The sequence below is a fragment of the Psammomys obesus genome, unplaced genomic scaffold (assembly GCF_907164565.1).
Source record: "Psammomys obesus unplaced genomic scaffold, mPsaObe1.curated_primary_1811, whole genome shotgun sequence".
Taxonomy (NCBI): Eukaryota; Metazoa; Chordata; class Mammalia; order Rodentia; family Muridae; genus Psammomys; species Psammomys obesus.
Window position 1 is genome coordinate 1,849,875 of NW_026587032.1, and position 25,566 is coordinate 1,875,440.

At 38.9% G+C, this 25,566-nt stretch overlaps 2 protein-coding genes across 3 annotated transcripts in view; both read left to right on the forward strand.

Annotated features, from left to right (window-relative positions):
- Aff4 (ALF transcription elongation factor 4) overlaps positions 1-25,566 on the forward strand; it is a 77,714-nt gene that overhangs the window by 26,710 nt on the left and 25,438 nt on the right. Inside the window, exons 4-7 of one of the 2 annotated variants that reach the window (XM_055602725.1) lie at positions 1,416-1,460; positions 6,495-6,581; positions 20,370-20,406; positions 22,683-22,731. In XM_055602725.1, the coding sequence (XP_055458700.1) occupies positions 1,416-1,460; positions 6,495-6,581; positions 20,370-20,406; positions 22,683-22,731 (218 nt within the window). The remainder of the gene's footprint in view (positions 1-1,415; positions 1,461-6,494; positions 6,582-20,369; positions 20,407-22,682; positions 22,732-25,566) is intronic. The other variant, XM_055602726.1, reaches the window with a different exon arrangement.
- LOC129673067 (60S ribosomal protein L35a-like) lies at positions 16,356-17,156 on the forward strand. Its single transcript, XM_055602727.1, has one exon. It carries the CDS (start codon positions 16,445-16,447, stop codon positions 16,775-16,777), a length of 333 nt encoding a protein of 110 aa, XP_055458702.1. The 5' UTR covers positions 16,356-16,444; the 3' UTR covers positions 16,778-17,156.

Genomic DNA, 25,566 nt, shown 5'->3' on the forward strand with positions numbered 1-25,566 from the left:
GCCCTTCAAGGTTTATCTTTTGTTACACTTTATAAAACACACAAAAAAGTTAAGAAGACAACAGGCATAACTCAGAGTTCAGAATGGCAGAAGAAGGAATCAGAGTTACAGAAAATGTTTCAGAACATTTAGGGCTCTTGGATAAAGTATAAATCTGATGACTTGTTCAGTTCCTAGATCCTATAGTGGAAGGAGACAGCCACCTCCCAAGAGTTGTTCTCTGACCGCTCCCCCACATGGCAGACCCTTGCATACACATACATACACGTTACAGACATACAATAATAGAATTAAATAAAAAAAGAATCTTGGGGCCTGAAGAGATTGCTCAGTGGTTAAGCGCACTTGCTGCTCTTACAGAGGACCTGAGTTGCTTTCCCACACTCAGAGAAGTGGTGATTTGTTTTCTTCAAACACATCATCCTTGTAACTAGATTTGAGTTTAGTTTTTATTTATGCCTTAAAATTATCAATTTCCCTTCTACAGTTTATTAAATGATATATAAAAATATATATTGTGGCTCCAATTACTAATCTTCCATAAATTATTTTACAAACGTTATTTTATGTGGAATTATGTCTTCAGGTCATGTTATATTTTGTACATGAATAACTTTTGAAATTTTTAAGTAATCTGATTATCTAAAAAAATTACATCAAGGGGCTGGAGAGATGGCTCAGAGATGGTTAAGAGCACTGGCTGTTCTTCCAAAGGTCCTGAGTTTGATTCCCAGCACCCACATGGTGGCTCACAACCATCTATAGTGAGATCTGGTGCCCAATTCTGGTGCACAAGCACACATGCAGGCAGAATGCGGTATAAATAAATAATAAGTAAATAAATCTTTAACAACAACAAAAATTTTACATCAAGCCACATATGATGGTACATACCTTTAATCTCAGCGCTCAGGGAGTTAGAGGCAGGAGAATCACTGGTCTACAAAGCAAGTCTAGGACAGCCAGGGGTACACAGAGAAATCCTGTCTCAAAAACCCAACCAACCAACCAAACAAACAAAATTAGGTATTGGAAAGATAGTTCAAGGGCCAAAAGTTCTGGCTGTTCTTCTGAAGGGTTTAGGTTCAATTCCCAGCACTCATAGGCTGGCTCACAGCTGTCTCTAACTCTGGTTTCAGGGGATCAGATTCCCTCTTCTGGCTTCCACAGGTACTAGGGACTCATGTGGTGCAAAGACCTACATACATGCAAAGCACCTATGTACATAAAATAAAAATGAGTAAATCTTAAAAAGTTTTGTATAGAGAAGCTATTTCAAAAGTTCTAGCTAGTGTTCTAACTTACGGGATCATAAATAATTCCTCAAATTTTATGTAATTTCTAATATATTTAGTAAATACTAAAAGTCTTAACAACAATTACTTGAAATCTAATGTCTGTTTCTTTTTCTTAAGGCGTCAGTTTCTGGTGATGTAAGCTGTGTGGATGAAATACTTAAAGTAAGTTTTTTTTTATCATTTTGGTCTGTAATTATGCCTGTTTTATCAACTTTGTTTTATATTCTTAATTCTTAACACAGATTGCTTATATGACTTGATTGTGTCATGTCAATAAATAACTGACTCCTCTCATGTTCTAGTCACATGCTTTGTTTACTGTTTGTCAGTAAAATAAGTTCTAGTTTTTGCCTTGAAAAGAGGAAGAAACAAATTATAACTGCATTTTCTTTAGGTTTATCAGCTAATATTTTAAAGGCTAAAAATTCTCAGTAGTTACCAAGTCATTATTGACAGTAGTTTGGCTTGTAACTCAACTGTACATCCTGGTCAGGTACCTTACTTTAGTTAAAGCTGTCCTCTGAGTATTGATCTGCAACATTTATTAGATCCACTTAATAAAAATCTGCCATGAGCCAGGAGTGGTGGCACACACCTTTAATCCCAGCCCTCAGGGAGTCAGAGGCAGGTGGATCTCTGTGAGTTTGAGGCCAGCCTGGTCTACAAAGTGAGTCCAGGACAGCCAAGGCTACTCAGAGAAACCCTGTCTCAAACTGCCCTCAGTGTTCCCCCCCAAAAGTGCATCCTCGGTTGGAAAGAAGGGAAGAGGAATTAGTGAGTGACAATGACTGCTTTTTGCTCCTAAGATAAAAATTCCAGTCACACATGACTTTTTCTTTCTTTTTTTTTGGAAGCTACTGAATTATTGTCTATACTTGGATTTTGTGGCATATTCCTCTGAGACTCCCTGTGTTGGCCTGTTTCCTATAACCTGTTTGTACCATTTAATCTCCTGTTCTTTCTTTTAGCTGCTATAATCTCCCTTTACCATTTTGCTGAACCTGTTTTTCTAATGTCCTTCTCTTGTCTTCTGCCTGGGGTATAATGCATATAAAAACTCATGTTGTTGTTGTTGTTGTTATTATTATTACTCTCTGCTGTTTGAGAGTTACACATTTTTTTTCCTGTGAGAAACTTTGTTCCTTCCTTGTTACTGCGCTTCAGTGTTCGATTTCTTGTCTCCCTTTCCCACCTCTTTTGGTAGTGTTACGGCTTTTCTTATCTTTTCTAGCCTTTTCTTTTTCTTTTTACACTCTTACTCATCTTGTTAACTCATCATCTCCACTCATCCTTAGTTTTATCAGATAACTAGCTATTAGTCTTTCTCTCCTCAGTGGTTTCCTATAGGTTTGTGCCTCTTGGTTCTTACTTCTTAATCCATTTGCCCACGCTTATAAATGTAGAGTCCTCATTATCTCTAATTTCTTCCACACATTTAACTACAAAACTAGGCTTAGGCTTAAAATTTCTTTGAAAATCTTCATTCTTTCTATTTCTGCCAACTCATACTTCAGTAATTCTAAAAATTCTCACTTGGGCCAATGAGATGGCTCAACAGGAATAAGTCCTTGTCATACCAACCTGATGACCTGAATTCAGTCCTCTAGAACCCACGGTGGAAAGAGTGAACTGACCCCCAAAAGTTGTGTTCTGACCTCCGGAAGCACCCTTTGACGTTGCGTGTGTGCCACGGCCACGTGTCCACACACCCTCATGGTAGTGATTTTTTTATTTTGTTGTTCTGTTTTTTAAATCTCTTTCTGTTTGCTTGTTTTGTTGTTTTTCAAGAGAAAATGTGTGTGGCTTTGGCTGTCCTGGAACTCGCTCTGTAGACCAGGTGAACCTAGAACTCACAGAGACCCCTCCTGCCTCTGCTGGGATTAAAGGTGTGTGCCACCACTGCTCAGCTCACACGGTGGTGGTGGCAGTGATGACCTTTAGGACAGTCTTAACTATTTTTGGTTTTGCCTGCAAAATCTCTCAGTTATCTTTTCATATTGCTTCATGTCTTTCCTTTAGACCCTGGCCTTCATAACTTGACTTTTTTGCTGTAAGTATTCAGTGCCTCTCTACGATAGACTGAGATGGCTAAAACAGCTGTTCAGAGGAAGAATTTAACATCCCAGACACCCCAAAGCCATTCCTCACCTCTCCTGCTGAGGGCGCTGACCACTTTTTGCCAAACTAGTTTTCCTAAGCTATACTTTTTTTTTCTTTCTTTTCTTTTTGGGGCTTCTTATAGTGGAGGCTGGCTTAGAACCTTGTCCTCCTGCCTCACCTTCCAAGCACTGGCATTAGAGGCTTGTAATTCCACACTGTTTTTTTTTTTCTGTTGTTGTTGTTTTGTTTTTTATCACTTCCTTAACATTCTCTACTCTCTCTGTAGTAGTACATACATAGTTGTCTTCTGTAGAATCCCAGGGAAAACTTTCTTCTTCCTGTGTCAGCCCACAGTGAAAACACTTCACTTTCAATCTCAAAAAGCAATCCCTCTCTCCTTCCCTCTCTCTCAACTCATTTATTTAATGAGTGTCCTGCCTGCATGTATGTCTGTGCACTCTGTATGTGCATTGCCCAAAGAGGTTGGAAGGGGCTGTCAGATCCATTGGAGTTGGAGTTACAGACAGTTGTTAGTTGCTGTATAGGTAGGTGCTGGGAATCGAATCCAGTGCTCTTAACCACTGAGCCATATCTTCAGTCCCAAGCATTCACTTTTTTTTGAGACACACACACACATACACACACACACACACACACACACACGCGCACACACACACGCACACACACACGCACACACACACACACACAGGCTTGTGCATAAGAAATACTCATGTATATATTTTGTTATAGTTGGTTGCTTTTGTGTTTATTTCGCTGGTTGTTTGTTTTGTGTGTGTGTGTATGTGTGCGTGTGTTTGTATGCGTGTATGTCTGTGTGTGTTCTAAGGGAACATGCACCTTTTCCCCTGAAATTGTAGCAATATGTGGAACTTTAGTGCCTGGAAGACTTTCTTTGTCTCTCTGTTCTCACTAAACATATAAGCCTACATTTTCTGTGTATGATCTTGGCATGTGGCCTTGAGTTCCCAGCCAAGCTGATTGTTGAAAAAAAAAAATAGCAGTTGAATGTATTTTGGTATTTGATTTGCAAAATACCAGTACTAAAAAACTGAGGTGCAGAAGTTACCATGTTTATTTCATAGGTTTTTGTTTCCATTCAGCTTGGCAATCACACGGTTTTTAGGAACTCTTATGAAAATAAGGAAAAACTCTGCCTAAAAAAATGTTTTTTGAAAAAATACTCTTGTCAGTTGTTTGCTTCGTTATGTGTCAAGTGCTGGCGATGAGGCAATGATGTGAGTTATAGTATCATATCATGTCTGACGTTCTAGAGCTGGTTATAGGAGATATTATGAGTCTTGTAAGAGGACAGAGAATAACTACATGCAAGTGGCGAGTGCTTTTTTGTTGTTGCTGTTGTTTGTTTCTCCTCATTTTTATTAGTTCTTTGATAGTTTGATATCATGTATTTTGATCATGCTCACTCTCACCTTCTTGCAGCTCTACTACTCTTCTCTACCTACGCGGCTTCATGTCCTCCTTCTTTTCCTCAGCAAGTCCAGTTTGTGCTGCATATATACTCTTGGATATGTGGCCATCCACTGGAGTTTGGCAGACCTACCAAGGGCTACACATTTAAAAGAAAACTGACTCTCTCCAAGCTCTTCAGCTAGGGGTGGACTTTGTGTCCACCTTCTCTGCTCCTACAAGTGGCTGAATTAAGAGGTTCTAGTAGATACTACCAACTGCCCTTCCAACTGTCCTTTCCCTTCCTTTTCTGTCATTCTGGTGCCCAAAGGTAGCCACTGTTAAACATCCTTCCAGAGGCTTGACTTCTCATATATAATGTTTGCTAGGGCATAGGCTGTGACTTATTTGTGTTTGACAGTGATATGCAGTGGACATCATTTCATATCATATTTCTCATTTTAATGTCTGTCTGGTGTTCCATTGTATGGATGTCTGCTAATTTATTTAATCGGTATTGTATTGTTGAATACCAGTGTTATTAACATTTTCTATGAGTCCTTGGAATCTTTATATAATTTTAATGTGTCTTTATATAGCTGTAGTTGTAGCCACAATATAACTTTCTAAGTATTATAAGTCACCTTTAATTCCCCTAATAGCTAAGTTTGAACAAAATGCAGGAAATAAAATATCCCTTATTCTAATTGATATCTCTCTTCCTTGGTCACTTGGACATACACATTATTATTCAAATTCATTTGGGCCTCTTCCCCTTTTAGACAGGGTGTCAATCCCAGGCTGCCTTGAACTCTTTCTCTCAAGAGCTGAATTAGAGGCATATGCCACCATGCCCAGCTATTTATATAAAACACAATTAGATGGAAGACATTACATGAAATCAGACCCACGGTCTTACCTGTTTTCTTCATAATATGCTTTTGAAATCTCTTTTCTGATTTCTTCACATGAGCAAAATTTTCAGTGAGCATGTGGACTCTGTAATCTGACTTTCTACAGTGAAATTCTGTGTCCATTATTTACTAAGCATGCAACCTTGAATAAATAATGTTGACTTTGTGCTTCACTTTCATCTTACATAAGTTAGAGTGGTAATAGCTATCTCATGATTTGAAGAAATGATTGACAAGCCAAACATAGTTTCTGATCTTTAATGCTGAAGATTAATGTTAACTGTTTTCCTTACTCCCGTCCATTCCCACAGCAAGATCTGTTTTAGCAGCATTGCATGCTGTGCACTTGTTAGGCGTGGTGGCTCATGTCTCTAGTCTAGCACTTGGGAGGCAGAGGCAGGGCGATCAGCACAAAGGCTTACTGCATAACAAGGGAGCCAGGACCCTGTTTCAGAAAACAAGCAAACAAACCCCTTAGACTTTGTTTTTCATTACAGGCCTATTTCTATAACTGTCCACAGATTTTATCATTCTACCTATATGATCTTTAAAGTCAGAATTTGGTATTTCCTGCCCCATTGACAGCCCTCTTGCCTGCATACAGTTGTGCCTTATTAGTATCCACTATGCTCACTATGCCTAGTTTTGGAGGATTGATCATAAAACCAGTATTTCTAAGTAAAATCTGGTTTTTAGCTGTGTAGATTTGTAACCTTGTCCTGGTTGAAAACAAACTGTAATAATTACATTTCAGGAGATGACGCATTCATGGCCTCCCCCTCTAACGGCTATTCATACACCATGCAAAACAGAACCTTCCAAATTTCCTTTTCCAACTAAGGTAAGTAAATAAAATGTCTTTGATGTAAGAACACTCTAAATGGCTCAATTTAATTTCACGAGTTCAAAATTGTCTAGACATTCCCTATTGGGAAGCATAATCAATCAATCAATAAGTAAATTTAAGTAGTTATGATTTCTATGAAAAATTTAAAAAGAATAATAGAATTGAGAGTTTCTTGGACTGAGAGGTACGTAAGAAAATTTGGAAGGCAATATGGAGAGAGTGTTTTTTAAAAAGGCATTGATGTTAATTGCAAATTCATGGTATTCTAGACTGAAGGGGGCAAGGGCTTTTCAGGTTGTTTTTTGAGGGACCTCAGATCCTAGCCACAAATATATTTACTTCTTAATGAGAAAAAGCCCTCACACAACAGTTTCCAGTCCATCTAAACTTGGCAGATTAAATTTTTAAACATGAATTTATACTCACACAAACAACATAAAAATACAAGGTTAGGTGCAAGAGTTCACATTTGTGATACCCAGAACTATGGATTCAAAGACAGGAGGATCAAGAGTTTAAGGCCAATCTGGCTACATTTTCAGAATTCAAAAATTCCTGACACCCAAGCAACCAGACAGAAATACATTGTTTTGTGAAAGTTTGTTCAAGCCTCCTAATAACAGCTCTTCCCCATTCTTGTTCTCTAGTTCATTCAATTTCATGTGTCTTTGCAAACCTTTGCATAGCATTTGCATCCATGTGTACAAACTTACAAGTGTATACTCATTCCATGTAAATGTTATTTCTATGCAGACAAATTGTTCTCTATCGTTAATCTGTCAACAGTGGTCTTGGAGTCCTTTCTGTGTTGTTTACTTAGAGGAATTTATATCTTCAGAATTCATCTCAAGTGTTAATTTTCTGACTTATAGCCATTTCTCTTTAGTGTTTAAGTTACTCTCTCAGTTTTCATTACTGTAAACATTTTAAAATATTTGCGTGTGTGTGTGTGTCTGTATGACTTGTGCAGTGTGTATGTGTGCATGATGTGAACTGGTTCTTTTCTCCCACCATCTGGGTTTCAGGATGGAACTCAGGTTGTCATGATTGGCTGCAAGCACCTCTACTCATTGAGCCATTTTACCAGCCCTTAATTTTTTTTTTCCAGACAGGGTTTCTCTGTGTAGCCCTGGCTGTCCTGGAGTTTGCTCTGTAGACCACCCTGGCCTGGAACTCAATAGAAGTCTCCCTGCCTCTGCCTCTGCCTCCCAAGTGCTGGGGTTAAAGGCGTGCACCACCATCCTGCCCTCGTTTTTATTACGGTGTGGACAGATTGTGGCTGTGAGCAGTGATGTATGTCTGTGAGTATGTGTGGAGGAGAGCACATCTAGTGCCCTTGGGCATGGAAGCTGGGGTCTACATCAATGCCTGCGTCTATTGTGGGCCAGTTTATAGTTCTTTTCCACCCCCAGGGTCTCTCTGCATAACCCTGGCTGTCCTGGAACTCGCTCTGTAGACCAGGATGGTCTCGAACTCAGAGATCAATATGCTTCTGCCTCCCAAGTGCTGGGATTAAAGGTGTGCTCCAGCACTGCCGAGCTGTTTCTTGAGACAGTGCTTTATGAAGCCCAGACTGTCTGTGAATTCTGTAGAGCCTATAATGATCTTGAGCTTTTTGTATATACGTTTGTGTACACATGTAAATGCAGCTATGCATACCCATTCATGTGTGTAGAGGCTGAAAGGAAACTTCCTCCTAGCTAGCTCTCTGCCTTCCTCCCTGAGCACAAGCTCTCTGGATGTAGAGCACTGTTTCTCTCTAAGCTAGTGAGCAGCAAGTCTCTGTGATCTTACTGTTGTCATCTCAGCCATCCTCGTTTGTGAGGGTCTGTATGAGCATGTGTGCGCGCGTGCTGGAGACAGAACCCAGGCCTGTGGAAACAAGCCATCTTCCCTGTTCTTGAGTGTATCAGTAATTTATTTTTTATTTTTATTTTTAGAAAGCTTTCAGTGAATACCAAAACTTCTTATCCATTCAGTTGTTGATGAACATATAAGTTATTTCTACCTTTCGGCTGTTAAAATATCTATAAACATTGTTGTATGTATTGTAGACTTAGGTTTTCTTTTCTTATGGGCCAATACTAGTGATATGATGAAAAGAATTGCTGAATCATGTAGTATATGTGTTGCACTTGTAAGATGCTGAACATTGTTCTCTAGAGTAGCTAGAATGCTCCTGCCTTATCCCTCCCTACTACTTAACTATGTGTAGGCCACCTGTTCTGTCTGTGCCTTCAGCTTGTTGGTCTATTTGCCTTTAGTCATTTTAGGAGGTATATTAGAGGTACGTCATTTTTATTTTAATTTATGTCCCTTAAAGAGTGATGATAATGAACCCTCTCTCTTCTTGTGTTTATTGGCCATTCTGTGTGGGTTAAATAATTCCATATATTTGGAGTCAGAAGTGTTTCAGATTTTAGTGCTTTAAGCTTTTTGAAATTCTTCCATATAGGAAATGAGCACTCTGAAGTGAAGTATGAACACAAATTTGATTTATGTTTTATATATACTGTACACATATGGCCTAAAGGTAATTTTATACATCTTTGTTTCCCTGGCATCCTGACTGTATTCATCATGAAAAATTAGGTATCTGATTTTTCTTAAGTTGCTTTGGTATTCTGTCCCCGTAACAAGAAAAGTCACCAGTCTGTTTAACCAAGATAAGAATATGAAACCAAGGACTGAGGCCAGCGAGATGGCTCAGTAGGTGAAGATGTTTGCCACCAAGCCTGATAACTTGAGTTTAATACCTGGGGGCCTACATGGTGGAAAAAGAGATCTGACTTCCACAAGTTGTCTTTTCCCTCCCTCCCTCCCTCCCTCCCTTCCTTCGCCTCAAACTCACAGAAATCTGCCTGCTTCTGCCTCCCAAGTGCTGGGTTGAAAGGTGTGCACCACCACCTGGCTCACAGATTGTCCTAATATCTCCGTATGTGCAATATGGTTTAAGTATACATACAATCACAAAAGAAATAAAAATGTAATGATAATTTTTAAAAAGGACTGTGAGGATTTAAAAAGGACTTTGTTTACTAATGAGCTTCAATTTCTTCCCTTGTTAGAAGTTGCCCACCCTTCAGTTTTTCATTTCTCTGCATTCTCATCTCTCCTGCTGTAGTCTAAGCTAACTAACTAAGCTAAGCTGACCCCTCCTTTAGACCATGGCTATAACATTCTAAAAGGTCTGCTTCAGAGCCCTTCCAGTACTAATGCTTAGAACCAATCGGATGATATAAAGAACTCTGGCTCCTGATTAAACAGTTAGTGTGTTTTATTGACTTTGACACACATATCCAACCCCCTTTGTTGAGTAACAAGGTCTCAAATTACCTGGATTTCCTATTGGCTTCTTCAACATTCTCTGTGAATCCCCTTGTCTTCCCACCACTCATTCTCTTCTTTCCCATGCCAGTCACAACCAACTCTGCACTGCAAGCACCAGGTTTTCTTTATCTCAAGCCTCTGTCTAGAGGCCCCTGTTTACTCTTGCTCATTTTTTGAATTAACTTATCTGTGTCTAGGTGTTCTAAGTTCAGTGTTGCAAGAGCAGTTACACAGTAGCTTTATATTTATTTCGCTGTGCTCAGAATCTGTGTGTGAGGGTCAGAGATTATCTGTCTGTCTGTCTATCTAATATGTATTTACTGAGACAGGCTCTCAATGCAACTGTAGCTGGTCTGGAGCTTTTTATGTACAGTAGACTTGCTTGGCACTCCAGATCTGCTTGCCTTTGCTTCTAGAGCACTGAGATTAAAGGTGTTTGCTACCATGCCATTTCTTCTTGAATGAATTTTGGTAGTTTGTATCTTTCAAAGAATTTTTATATTTTTTTCTCTTCTCTCCCCTTCATCCCTCCCCTCTCTGCTCTCTCTCCTTTATTGAGATAGGGTTTCTTAAAACCCAGAGCTGGCTTCAACTTAGAGCTGAGAATAACATAGAACTCCTGATCCTTGGGCCTCCGCCTTTGAGAGCTGGGATTAGAATCATGTGCCACCATGCCTGGTTTGTGTGAGACTAGTGTGGAACCCAGGACTTCCTGCATGTTAGACAAGCTCTACTAACTGAGCTGTGTCCATGGCCTTCCATTTTGTGTATTAATTGCAAGTGATGTCAGTGAATTGAAGTAAGTTTTTCATAATATCCTCATTTCTTTAGCATCAAATTTCTGTATTTTTTTGAGATGACAGGTTCCACATTTCTGCATCTTTTAAATTTTTATTTAAACTGGACACGGTGATGCACACCTATAATCCCAGCACTCAGGGAGGCAGAGGCAGGTAGATCTCTGTGTGTTCGAGGCTATCCTCATCTATAAAGTGAGTCCAGGACAGCCAAGGCTACACAGAGAAACCCTGTCACTTTGCAGCCTATTTGAAGCCTCCTTCCTCCTCTCCTTCCAGTCCTACCCTCACAGCACCCCTATTCCTTCCTCCTTGTTTCTTCAGAGAAGTGGAGGCTACTTGTTCTTTTTAAAAGCTTTCTAGAGGGCATGTGATTATTTTTAAAATTTCATCAATTTTTCCTAGTTTTGAATTTTTCCATAATTTTTATGCTTTTTCTTCTCTTTTCATTTACTATTGTTTTTAAAAAGTGTTTCTTGAAGTGGAAAGTAGTATCATTAAACTGGTTTTCCTTATTTATGCAAATATGCTTTAAATAAAGCATTACAAATTTTAATATTTTGTGTTTTAATTATTTTTATGGTTTATTTTCAAGTGTTTTTTAATATTTTATAGTTTTCAAGGATTCAGGAGATTTTTCACGTTACTGATTAGTTTCATTTGTATCAGAAAGCATATTTCATATGACTTGAATCATTTTTTAAAAAGATTATTTATTTATACATATGGGTGTTCTATCTGCATGTATGACAGAAGAGGACATCAGATCCCATTGTAGATGGTCATGAAGCCACCAGGTGGGTGCTGAGAATTGAATTCAGGACCTTTGGAAGAGCAGCCAGTGCTCTGAACTACTGAGCCATCTCTCTAGCCCCAAATCATTTTATTTTTATTAAGACTCATTTCATGGCCCAGAGTATTTCTTTTTGTCAGTATTTTCTGTAGACTTGAAAAGAATATATTTTGGTCTTGCTGAGTATAGAGTGTTCTGTGTGTGTCAAACCAAGTTGATTTAGAGTATAAGGCACATGTTCTGTGTTGTTTTGTCAGCTGCAGGGGGGCAGGGGCTAAAAAACAGTTCCATGCTTCTGCCTGAGTTCTTTTCAGTGACCTATATTCAGGTGAAGTGGAGAATATCTGTTTATTTATTTATTTTTTTTAATTTATTATTTATTTTTTTGTCTTAGAAAAAGAAATTCAGTATAATTCAGAATGGCACAGAGTATATTCCAGTGTATTAAGAAGGGGGTTTTCTTCTATTTTTGTTTTAATTTTTTTGAACCAGGGTTTCTCTGTGTAGCCTTGGCTGTCCTGAATTCTTTTGTAGACCAGGCTGGCCTTGAACTCACAGATACCCTCTTGCCTTTGCCTCCCTGAGTGCTGGGATTTTAGGTGAGCACCACCACACCCCTGTTAGGAAGATGTTTTTTAATTAGATTCAAGCATACACATTAGGGAGAGGGAGATACACTCAGGAAAAGTAGGGAACATATTCAAGAGCTTCTAAAGAGTCTCCTGTAAGCTTACATTAGCTGTATTTTGCACTCTGGTGGCTTCTAAAGTTGTCCCAGGGGTTGCTAAGGAACCTGAGTGAGATCATAGAAGAGCTCCGGTGATGAATAAGATTCCAGTTAATAAGGTGAAATCCTAGGTCACAAAGATCATATAGGAAATGAAGGTGTTTCTATTATAAACTAAAGTTTACAGACTTGTTTGTGAGATTTCTAGACAATTTCAAGTTTACATCTGTGAAAAGAGTTGGGCCATACTCAGCAGTCACGGATGCTCAGCTTTTAAAAATAGCTCATTGCATTGAGTGTGCATTGAATTGGCACACCTTTAATCCCAGCACTCAGGAGGCAGAGGCAGGCAGATGTCTGAGGTTAAGGCCAGTCTGGTCTACAGAGTGAGTTCCAGGACAGCCAGGGCTACACAGAGGGTGGGGTGGGGAAGGTTCATTGCTATTTTAGTGTTTATATTTGAAAATAGCTCTATATAAAGGAATATTATTTCTATGCAAACAGCCTCACAGGTCATTAATGGTGCTGAAATTTATTGGTTCTGGTGAGAAACTTGAATCAGACTCTGGACTGGGGTCTCTTTTCCCCATGTCCCCTTAATTTTCCCAGTCCCCCTTTCCCCTCAAACCTACCGTACCTTTCATTCTTTGTCCTGGGCTGCCTCAGACAATCTAGGTAGCTAAGAATGACCGTGAAGGTCTGATAATCTTGCCACTGTCTTCCAAGCGTTGGGGTTGCATGCCCCACTGTGCCTAGCTTATTATATTTAATCAGTATTAAAGTAAAGAAGATTAAAAAAAATACTTCCTGTGCAGCATTTCTTTTGCTTGTCATTTAGTTCATTGAGCTCTCTATCTGGTGCCGGTTCTTTTTTGTCCTAGCTGTTTCCTTCAGTACTTTTTTTGCTATGCATCTAAAAATTTTTTAACTAATTATTAATTGTTTTGTCAGCAGCAGTGGGGTAGGAGCTAGAAAATAGCTCCATGCTTCTGCCGGCAGCAACCTGAGTTCTTTTAGGTGATCTATGAAGCTGAGATTTTTTTTAATTTTTTTATTTTTGTCTTAGAAAAAGAATTTCAATACAATTAAGAATGGAGCAGAGTTGGAGTGTACTAAGAAGGGGGTTCGTGTGTGTGTGTGTGTGTGTGTGTGTGTAGGGAGAGATAATATCTTGCTTTGTTGCCCAGCCTGTCCCAGAACCCAGGCTCAAGTTGTCCCCTACTTCAGTCTCTCAAGGTATCTGGGACTACTGGCAAGCAGCAACAGTGCTTGGCTGTTCTGTTTGTTTAGATAGGGCCTTACTACACAGCCCAGGCTCCCTTGGACCTCAATGTCATCCTGCTTCTTCCACCTCTGAGATACAGGTATCACCATGCTTGCACCCACCCCCGGTTATAGAATTCTAATTTGTCGATATTTTAGCTTTACTGGTCTATATATGTTATTCTTTTCTTGTGTTGTGCTTGGAATTTGTGATTTGTAGTTTCTATCAAGTTAGAAAAACCTTTGCAGTTATTTATAGTACTCAGATTCTTTTCTGTTTCCTTCTCCTTGCTTCAGGGACTCTGGTTACATAATGCATTCTTCTGTTTTGTTCAGTTTTATGTTGCTTCTGCTGCTGTACTCTTAGGTTTTGCAGTATCTGATACGCTGTTGGTCTCAATGTATTGTGATTTCAGATGAGGTTTGTACTTCTAAATTTCTGCTTTTTATTTATTTTTAAAAGATGTCCAAGCATTAGATTTGACAGTCATTCTTGATGACGACAACCTTTTAAAAAAAGTTTCTTGTTTGTTTGTTTTTTTAGACATGATCTTCTTAGGAGAAATCCACATGCCTCTTCTTCCCAAGTGCTAATATTAAAGATATGTAAAATCACACCCATCCACAAACCTTTTAAATAGAAAGCTAGATAGTACAGTGATTGCAGCCAGCTACAGAGATGCTGGCAGATGGTGAATATATAAAAGAAGATTGCCTTTTTAAGCACGTTCCTATAAATGGTACCAGACAAATATGCTAGAAGCAGCATGTTATGTTGAGAATGTTTTTGCAAGATAGAATATTTAGTCATGTTTATAAGATGAGCATAATGATGTGATAAAAGATAGAAATCATACATGGAAGAGTGGTAACCCTGAAATTTAAAAGGCATTGAGATTTGGTGCAGAATTAGTAGACAGTAGCCTTTCAGTCTGAAAACAACTAGGTCATTCTTTTTCACAGGAAAGAGGCAGAGTACTTGAGTACAGTTGGGATAGCATGTTAGATTTTCCAGTTTTAGTCTGGAAGCTGTTGAAACTTGCTTTTTGGTAGTAGCCTCTGGGCTGTTTTCTGGATGCTGTAGGCAAAACACTACAGGTTTAGATAGTATTCCTCTCTAACAAAAAGGGATATTTACATAAAAATGAAGGGTTGGAGAGATGGCTCTGATTAAGAGCATTGGCTTGCTATCCCAGAGGAACAGGTAACAAGCACCTATAACTCCAGATCCAGGGGATCCAGCACCCTTTTCCGGCCTTCGTGGCCCCAAGCATGAAATAGTATATAACATACATACAAGCAAAACACTCATAATAATATTTTTAAAAAACAGCAACAAAAAGGAAGAGGCCAGGTGTATGCCTTTAATCCTAGCGTTCAGGTGGCAGAGACAGGTGGATCTCTGTAAATTAAAAAGCAAGCCTGGTCATCCTTGGCTGAATAGCAAGTTTGTCAGCCTAAACTATATGAGACCTACCTTAAAACAAACCAACAAAAAAAAGTAGCAAATACACTACAATCAAAACAGAAGCAACACTACAAGCAGGCATAGCTCTGTGCACCAGAGCTCCCGGATGCTGGAAGGGTATGAGATTGACCCTCCTACTTCTTTTCTCCTGACTTTGAAATACATTGGCATTGTTGTGGATTTTTTTAGTTTCTTTTATTGAGATGGGGTCTTTCACTGTATAGTCCTGGCTAATCTAATACTCTACATAGACTAGGCTGCCCTGAAACTGACAGATTCTCCCTGTGCTGGAATTAAAGGTGTGCATTGCCATGCCAGAGCTTTACTTTTTAAAATTTACGTTTGTTATCAGAGAACAACCACTGACAGTTGATTCTCTACTTCTACCATCTGAGTGCCAGGGATGGAACTCTGGGTTTCAGGCTTGGCAGCAAGTGTTTTTACCCACAGAGCTATCTTGCTGACCCTGCAGGCCTGCTGCTTTTTAACTCTGTGTGGGTGTTTTGCTTGCATGTGTGCTTGTGCATGTGTACCACATGTCTGCAATGCCCTCAGATGCTGGAAGAGGGTGTCAGATTGTCTGAGTTAGGGTTTCCATTGCTGTGGAGAGACACCATGACCAAGGCAACTCTTGTAAGGGAAAACATTTAATTGGGGCTGGCTTACAGTTTGAAAGGTTAAGTCCATTAACACCATGGTGGGAAGCGTAGAAGTGTCAGGCAGACATGGTGCTGGAGAAGGAGCTGAGAGTTCTACATCTTGATCCACAAGCAGCAGAATAAGACTGGACTCTTATTGAGCCTAGGAGACCTCAAAGCCCACCCCCATAGTGACACACTTCCTCCAACAAGGCCACACCTATTCCAACAAAGCCACACATCCTAGTAGTGCCAGTCTGCATGGGCCAAGAATTCACACACCTGAGTCTATGGGACCATACCTATTCAGACCACCATATAGATCCACTGGAATTGAAGTTACAGACAGTTTGAGCTGCTGTGTCAGTGTTGGGGATGAAACTAGTGAGCTGTCTCTCATATACAACAGTAGTGAGCTTATATTAAATACTGTGCTTGATGCTTAGCATGTTTCTGTCCTGCATTTATTTTCATTAGTAGTTGAATTTTTATTAGTAGTTGAATCATTAAGGATACTGTCTTCATAGAGCTAATGCTCTTTTTGTTTGTTATTCTGTTTCACTGGTACCTAGATACATGAGTAAATGTGAGGCAAAGGTGGCCTGAAACCCCAGCCTTCATTCAAGGTTGAGACAATCAAGGAGTTCAAGGTCATCCCTAGCTACGTAGTGTACATAGTGAGACCTGGTCTCCAAAAGAAGGTTGAGGAAAAACAAAAAATGATGGTACATTGCCTAAAAAAATAGAAAAGCTATGATGATACATTAAGAATTGGGTTTGCACTCTTTTTGTCATCTTGGCGCCTGTGGAGGCCTGCTGGGAACAGGACTTCTAAGCAAACATGTCTGGAAGGCTGTGGTGCAAGGTCATTTTTGCTGGCCACAAACAACGTCTCCAGAACCAAAGAGAGCACACAGCTCTTTTGAAAATTGAAGGTGTTTATGCCCAAGATGAAACTGAATTCTACTTAGGCAAGAGATGTGCTTTTGTATATAAAGCAAAAAACAATACAGTGACTCCTGGAGCCAAACCAAACCAAACCAGAGTGATCTGGGGAAAAGTGACTGGGGCCCATGGAAACGGTGGCCTGGTTCCTGCCAAATCCCAAAGCAACCTTCCTGCAAAGGCCATTGGACACAGAATCCGTGTGATGCTGTATCCTTTCCGGATTTAAACTAATGAAAAGTAAATAAATAAAAGTGGATTTGTGGAAGAAAAAAAAAAAAGAGTTGGGTTTGAAGAAAAAAAAAAAAATAGAAGCCAGCGTTGAGTGAAAGGGGAACACTTCAATAAAAAAGATCCATTACATAGTCATCCTAGATGAAAAACAAAGACAGCTCATAACAGGGTGTTGTGTCACATGCCTTTAATCCCAGCACTCAGAGAGGCAGAGGCAGACAGATCTTTGTGAGTTTGAGGCCAGCCTAGTCTCCAAAATGAGTCCAGGCCAGCCAAGGTTACACAGAGAAACCCTGTCTCGAAACAAAAAACAACAACAAAAAAGACAGCTCAAAGGAGATGAGGCATTTTGACGGAGACAGAATATATTATTTTTGGGGGTGGGGGAAGGACATTGATTCTTATTATGCAGCCCTGGCTGGTGTGAATTCACAGAGAATTTCCTGCCTCTGTCTCCCTAGTGCTGGGACTAAAAGTGTATACCACCACCCCTTACTGGGCTTTTAACTCTTGGACTACTTGCCAACTAAACTAATCTGAGACAATTAGAAATCTTTTTTTTTTTTTTAATTTTTTTCCTGTGTATTCTTGGCTGTCCAGGAACTTGGCTGGCCTCGAACTAACAGAGATCTGCTTCCCTCTGTCTTTTGAGTGCTGGGATCGAAGGCTTGCTCCACCAGAGCCTGGCAGGAGTCTCCATTTTTAACATAATTCACAAAAATGACTTCTTAGTTGCTTTCCATTTACATTTTAGAAATAAGGTAGTTCTTATGTAGTAAGATTTTGTTATATCCAAAAGTAATAATTTACTGACAATGTAATTCATCAGTTCAGTGATTTGAGCACATTTATAGATATGTGCATCCATTAACAGTTATAGACCATCCTTGTATCTTTTTCATAAGGGAATCTCATGCCCTGTAGCTGGTTTTCCCTTACTTCTCTGCTCCAAATAGTGGAATCTAAGATTATGTGATCTTTCATGGCTATAGACATATCTAGTAAATGGAGACTTCTGCGTTGTAAGGAGTGCTTACAACTCTGTATAGCACGGATACCAATCCACTATAAAAACAGGGTTTACCTATACATTCTCCATTCTGCAATCTGGCTTCCTCCCCCACTTCTCCTTCATTATTCACCTACAGGCCTGCTGTAAAGCCCGCCTGGCCTTGAATTCAGCCCTCCTGTCTCAGCCTCTTGGCGCTACAAGTATATGTCATTCTTTTTTCACTTTCTTGGTTTGTGTGTGCGCGCGCGTGTGCTTGTGTATGTTATGTGGGCGTGACTAGATCCCTTTTAATACCATTGAGCCACACCCTTAGCTTTCCTTTCATTTTGTTTTCTTTTTGACACATTTTTACTTTGTAACTTATGTTGGCCTGGAACTCACTGTGTAGCCCATGCTAGCCTGAAGCTTGAGACCCTCTTGTCTCAGCCTTCTAAGTGTTAGGATGACAAGTATGAGTCACCAGCCCTGGCTCATTTCACTTTCTTGATGGTGTCCTTGGAGTTATAAAAGTTCTTGATTTTAATGAAATCCAATTTATGTGGTTTTGTGTGTATCTGATTTATTATGATAAGAAATCTCTGCTAAATGCAAAGTCATTAAGATTTGGCACTATTTTCTTTAGCTTTAGCTGTTACATTAACTTCATTCTTTTGGTTGTGGCTCTTGACCTGACACAGTTTGTTGAAAAAGTTATTTCTTCATTGAGTGATCTTGAAAAACTAGTTGACTTGTTTTTTGTTGTTGTAGTTGTTGTTTTTGAGACGGGTTTCTCTATGTAGCCTTGGCTGTCCTGGACCCAGTTTGTAGACCAGGCTGGCCTCAAACTGCCTACCTGCCTCTACCTTTCCAAGCACTGGGGTTACAGGTGTGTGCCACGGTGCTCGGCTTAATTGACTTCTTTTTATTTTATTTTATTTTATTTTATTTTATTTTATTTTATTTTATTTTATTTTTATGTATTTATTTATTTTTGGTTTGGTTTGGTTTTTTGAGACAAATTTTCTCTGTGTAGCCTTGGATATTCTGGACTTGCTTTGTAGATCAGGCTGGCTTCAAACTCACAGAGATCCGCCTGCTTCTGTGCTGGGATCAGTTATTCGCTGCCGCAACTTAGTTGACTTTATTTCTAACAGTGAGTATGTTTTAGTTTGCTTATTTGGGTTGCTCTTTTTCGGGAAATTCTGTCATTAAAGGAAAATTTTTTAAGTAGGTTTTTTATGGCTCTGTATAATTTTGGCATTGTATCTTATAGCACAGACTTAACCTGGACAAACACACTTGCATATGAAGTTATTTGGAAAGTGATGTTTCTGTGATGTTTTTGAAGCTTCTCTAGTGCCAGGCTCTGTACTATCATAGAGCTTTAAAAAGAGCATGTGCTCATTGTGGGGGAGGCAGAGGCAAAAGAATCTCTGAATTTGAGCACAGCCTGATCTACATAGAGTTTTAGACCAGCCAGAGCTATCTATCTGAAAAGAACAACAAGCAAACAAATAAATAATAAAGACATATGTGACCGTTTGTTTTCACAGTGCTATTAGTTTGTAAGAAACTAGGGACGGGAGGTAGGAAGGGAGTAAAGTGGCATGGAATACCCATGTGGAAGCTTTTTTTTTTTATATATAGAGAATAGTATATTTTGAATGTATTCTCGATTGCACAGCTGTTTCTATCTAGTATACTATTCTATGAGACAGGCTCTTAGGTAGCACAGACTATCCTTGAACTCACAATGTAGCTTAGGGGCTTAGAGTGTCCTTCATTGTCCAGTTTTCAGCCTTTTCCTCTGAAGTACTGACATTGTAGTTATGAGCCACAGCACCATGCTGGACAAGTATCTATCAACTGAGCCAAATCCCTAGCTCCTTTCTTTCTTTTTCAAATTAAGCCCCTCCCCTTTTGGGTACTGGGGATTGAACCCAGGACCTTGGGGATAGTAAGGAAATGCTGGCCAGTGGTGGTGGCACACACCGGTAGGATTTGCTGAAGGAGGCAGAGGCAGGAGGATCACGAGTTTGAGGCCAGCCTGGGCTACACAGTTTAAATAAAAAAATAAATCTTAGGAAAAAGGAAATGCCGTCTACTGCTTATTCACACCTGTAGTCCAGGCATTTCCTTAAGACCAAGAATCAGGTTTATCTTTAGTTATAAGTGTGTGTGTGTGCAGTATATGCAGGTGGGCTCAGGGGCTCAAGAAGCTGTGAGAAGGGGTCTTCATCCTCGGAGATGTGATCTGCACAACATGGGTGCCAAGACCTGAACTCAGATCCTTAGCAAGAGCCTGCTCTAAATCCTAGATATCGTTCTAGCCCCAAGACCAAAAATTTTGAAATTATTTGAACTCTCCAGATCGCTGAATTAGATCATAAGTTCTGTTGAAAAGAAATGGAGACTCTTGGTGGCTCCGTGCTACCTCTGTGAGCTCTCCTGGAGTCTGTTGTTTAGAGGGCGATAACATTCTTCCAGTGTTTTTCTTCCATGCATGTTGGAGCATTTCTATCGCTCGGAGCTTTTCCCACTATGGATTTTTCTCACATACCATCACTTTGGGTAACTCCGTGTTCCTTACTTTCAGGAGTCTCAGCAGTCTAACTTTGGCCCTGGAGAACAAAGTAAGTATTTCTTTCCTTCCTGGCTTTCAAAATAACCTATTTTATTGGACATTTTATTCATGTAGTCACTCCTTTTAGTACTTTCTAGTAATTTTTTTACATGTCTTGCCCTGATTTTTTTTAAAGATTTATTTATTTATTATGTCTACAGTGTTCTGCCTGCATGCCAGAAGAGGGCACCAGATCTCACTATATATGGTTATGAGCCACGATGTGGGTGCTGGGAATTGAACTCAGGAACTTTGGAAGAGCAGCCAATGCTCTTAACTTCTGAGCCATCTCTCCAGCCCCATCTTACCCTGAATTTATGATCTGGTAAATAACAAGCTGAGCTCATTCTTAAGAAAACTCAGTAACTGTAGGTCATTAAAAATCAAAATAAGCTGGGCATGGTAGTGCATGCGTTTAAACCCTCCCTGTATTTAGGAGCAGAGGCAAACAGATCTCGGTAAGTTTAAGGCCAGCCTGGTCTACTTAGGGAGCTTCAAGCCAGCTAAGTATATGTAAAGAGACCCTGTCGCAAAAAACAAACAAACAAAAATCAAAATAAGCTTATTTATTTGAACTAATAGTTGACATTTCATAAAATCAGTTTAGTGGGCACCTCATGAAATCAAGAGCCATTTTCTGTCTTTCCACTTTTTTCATGGTATTAGTTTTGTGGTGATAAAACGAGAGGCAGGAATGGTCATGTTAGCACTACTACGGGCTCTTTAGGCATCCTGTATTTATTCTTCCTGAGGCTTCTAGTCTGGATAAAAAGCCTGCTGTCCTCTGCAGCCTCACTTTCACCTCCACTTTGCACTTTTCAGAATTCTTGTAGATAATGGCTATGGAGATACGTGGAACCAAGAAATGGGCAGATTGATATTGGTGAGGTTAGGGCCATTGCAGATGTTGGAGTGTTACTGTGTAGCTCTGGAACACAAAAAAAGATATTCTAGGAACAACAGGTTATGAGATAGATTTATGCTGTCTTAAGAGTATTCTGAAAGATGGAAATAAGATTTGACCTTTTGCTAGTTGGTGTGTGTGTGTGATCTTAATGCAAGAATGTATCTCTTTATGTTTACTTATTTATCACATGTGTAGGAGGCATGGGAATGCCATAGTACACATATGGAGGTCACAAGACAACTTGGAGTAGTCAAACTTTAAATCTGTATGTCTGTTTATTTCTATCGAACAGCTGTAGTTAGAGATAAAGAGGGAAAAGGGAAGTGACAGTGAGTTTCTTGGTTTTGTTTGTTTTTTGAGACAGGGTTTCCCTACCCAGCCTTAGCTGTCTTGGAACTCACTCTGTAGACCAGACTATTCTTGAACTCAGATCTGCCTGCTCTTGCTTCCTATGTGCTGGGATTAAAGGCATGCATCACCATTGCCTGGCTGTAACCATGATTTTTTTAAAGCAGGGTCTCATTATTTAGCCCAGGCTGGCATATTACTCAGAGATTCCCCTGCCTCTGTCTCTGGGTTGTTAGGATTAAAGGCCTGAGCCACCACACCCAGCTTTGACATGTTGATATGCCCAAAATAGCTAGCTATAAACCAAAACCTTTTAATTTTCTCTTAAGAATGTCTCCTTACTTTTTCCTCACCCTCATTTACTTCCTTAGTGTTTAATTATGGCAAATGGGACCATAAACTTCATCTGGTTTGTTATTACATTGTATTTTTCACTGGGTTACTTTAAATGTTTATCAGTATGAAATTTTAATTCACTCTTTGTAATATTTAAACCATATTTCAGGAAATAATTATAGTCATTTAATTAGCCTTCTACTAATGGACATGTATTTTATTTCCTAGCTTTTGTTATTAAAGCTGTGCTATTAAAATCTGGATGTGGTGACACACACTTATTACCCTGACTCTGGGGAAGACAGATTGTAGGTTTAAGGCCAGTCCAGGCTCTGCATTGTGAATTTGGGCAAGCCTGAGCTGTGTAGTGAGACTCTGTCTCCAAAAAATACAAATAAAGCCTTATTATTATGAACATCATGTCTGTCTGTATGTATAAGTATTCCTCCAGATACTGGATAGGTTGCTTTCATTGAACTAGATTAGTAGCAGGATAGTTACAATATCGATAAGGTAATATGAACTAATTTTCCTTCTGAAATGGCTATGGACGATCATTGCTTATGAGAATGCCTGTGTCTTTGTCCACCGTGTGCAGTGCATTTATTTTATATTGTTAAATAGACATTTTATGTAGATATTTTATAATCTAAACAACCAATTTCAGTTGCTCACTTCTACATTTTTTGTTTTAGAAAGATACAATGCTTCCGCTAAAACATCAAATGGACACCAGTCAAAATCGTAAGTACATTTCTTAATGGGTTTTTCCCCCCAGAAGTTATCTATAATAGCTGGATATTTTGAGTGATAAAAATTACCACCCCTCTTTTTTTTTATTTAAATTCCCATTTATTTTATGTTGGGGGGAGGCATGTGGAAGTCAGAGAACAACCTGTGGGACCCAGTTCTTTGTCCTAGGGGTGAAGGTCAGGTTGTTGGGCATAGTAGCAAGCACCTTTATCAACCGAGCCATTTCATTGAACTCTGTTTTTTAATGTGAAACTGGAAGCCTTGTGCATGCGAAGCTCGTACTTTACTATTGAACTGCACACATCCCCATGCAGAAACACTAATGTTTTAAGGCAGACGTAAGCTAACTTTGCCTGAAAAGGGCCAGAAATTGTAGATTTTAAAGACCATATATCTTATGTCCTGAGAGCTCAGTTTTGTCACTGTAATATAAAAGCTGTATAGACTATAGGCATGGCTGTGTTCTGTGTACTAGCACTAACTTGATTGGTTTTGTTTTTTGAGATCAAGTGTCATATAGTCTGGGCTGTTCTCAGACTTTCTCTATGTAGTCACGGATGACTTGAACTTGCTCCTCTTGGCTCTGCCTCGCAAGTGTTCAAATTATATATAGGCAAGTGTTATTATACCTGCGCTTTCTCTCTTTCTCGCTCTCTCTCTTTTGATGGTGAAAGAGATTGAACACAGAATCTTGCACATACTACGCAAGTAACATAAACCTGAGCAATATCTCCAGTCTGATAAAAATTTCTTTACACCAGTGGAATCCTGGCCATGGAAATACATGTCTATAATCCCAGCACTCAGAAGGCTGAGTCAGGAGGATTGCCATTAATTTAAAGCCAACAAGAGCTGCAAAGCAAGTTGGGCCAATCTGGGCTATATATAAGTGATACCTTTTTTTCCAAAACAACAAGTATCTCAAAAAGAAAAGAAAAAAGAAAAAACACTTGTGGCCTAGGTTTCACCTATAGTCCATGATCTGTCCACACCTACCCTGAGCTCACAGTTTACATTTAATAAATTGTGTTAAAGATAGGATTCTTCTTAGTAAACTTTCCACCTAGGCACTAAAGCACACATACTAAAGTATACTAAAGCACAATAGAATCAGAAATATGTATCACAGTAGGGGTAGGTTTTTAGATGATAATTTATTACATCTGGAGAGTTGAGCACATAACTCCTACGATTACAGGTTAGCTCCGTAATTAGATTAGAACAAGTTCCAAAGAAACAGCCACTATGTGGCTTCCTGTGCCATAGCCACAGACCACATTGATAACCTTAGCCTAATAGCCTTTTCATGTAACAAAAGAAGGATTGAGAAGGAGATACATGATTAAGAACATTTCCCATACACTGCTGAGAAACTTATATATCCCTGTTAGCTCTGTATGCAAAAACTAATAATGCATGTCTGCTATATATGGACACATCACTTTGTTTGCTGAGGAAACAAAAACATGCTGGACCTGGAACAGTGTGGTAAAAGCTTTGACATACTCACGTATGTAAACAGGTTCATTGAGCTGCCATTATTAAATCATAAAGGCTGAGAGAATTCAGTGTAAGTACATTTCCCTCACTGGAAATCAGTCATAGAGATATGCTTAAGTCCTTGTTCAAAAGGAAACTTTTTAAATTTTTCATTTACTGAACTAGTTGTAAAACACTTTTCATATTCTATAGCCATCTGGTTGCTTTATTTCCAGGGGATTTGTGTGTGTGTATGTATGTTTTGAATTTGTGGTGAGATTTAGAAATGCAGACTAAGCTTTGAGGGGAGTAGAAGTAGTTACTGCAGCGAAAGAAGACTTCTTCCTACTGACTGGAAACTCACCACACTTTAGAAAGAAAGGTAATGGAACTACGAGCACCAAGAAAGAAAGCATTTTTCTAGGTATAGGTTTCCTAAACTTTGTTGTAATTTTTCTTTCATATAAAAAAACACAGATTGTTTTGTGTTGCTCAGCTTTTAAGTTTAATTATTAAAAGAAAACTTAAATCTTTGATTTTACTTTCAAAACAAATTGTAGAAATTTTCATGTTATTATATTTATATATTTTTAATTCAGTTTGAATTTTGGTGAAGGAAGATTTGGAACTTGGAATTTAAAAAATTCATACATGGTTATTTCTTACCCAAAACTATTCTTTTGCTGGTGTCTCTTGTCATCCTAGCCAGGCAGTTTTAAACCACAACTTTGACTGTGGAACTTGTGTTGTGATTTTCAGTTATCAGTCACCACAAGTTATGTAGGTGTCCCTTTGTGGATTATTGGAGATGAAGAAGGAATTGCTTGATGCTTTGACTTTATCTTGCTGCTATTTAGGAATCATATCTAGTAAACCAAAGCTATATTAATTGTTTGAGTATATATATATATATATATATATATATATATATATATATATATGTACGTTTATAATTAGAGACAAGTTTGTTGTAACAGGAGTGTATATGAGAATTTATTTAGAAAACAAAAATTGGATGTTTTGCTCACTTCTGTTCCTACCATGCCCTTCTCCCTTTGCAGAACACTAAATTTTGCTTTCTTTAAAAATAATTTTTGTTGTTTTTCAAGACAGGGTTTTATTGTTGTTGGTGGTGGTTTTTGTGTGTGTGTAGCCTTGGCTATCCTGGAACTAGTTCTGTAGACAAGGCTGACCTAAAAATATTTTTTTTAATGCATGGAAAGTCTAGGTCTTATAAAAATGGCTAATTTACTTTTAAATTTTTTAGTATAATGTGAACAAATCCAAATAGGTGAGAAAGTATATATATATATATATATATATATATATATATATATATATATATAT

Coding starts and splice junctions, on each gene's coding strand:
- LOC129673067 (XM_055602727.1), top strand. CDS start 16,445: ATGTCTGGAAGGCTGTGGTGCAAGGTCATTTTTGCTGGCCACAAACAA.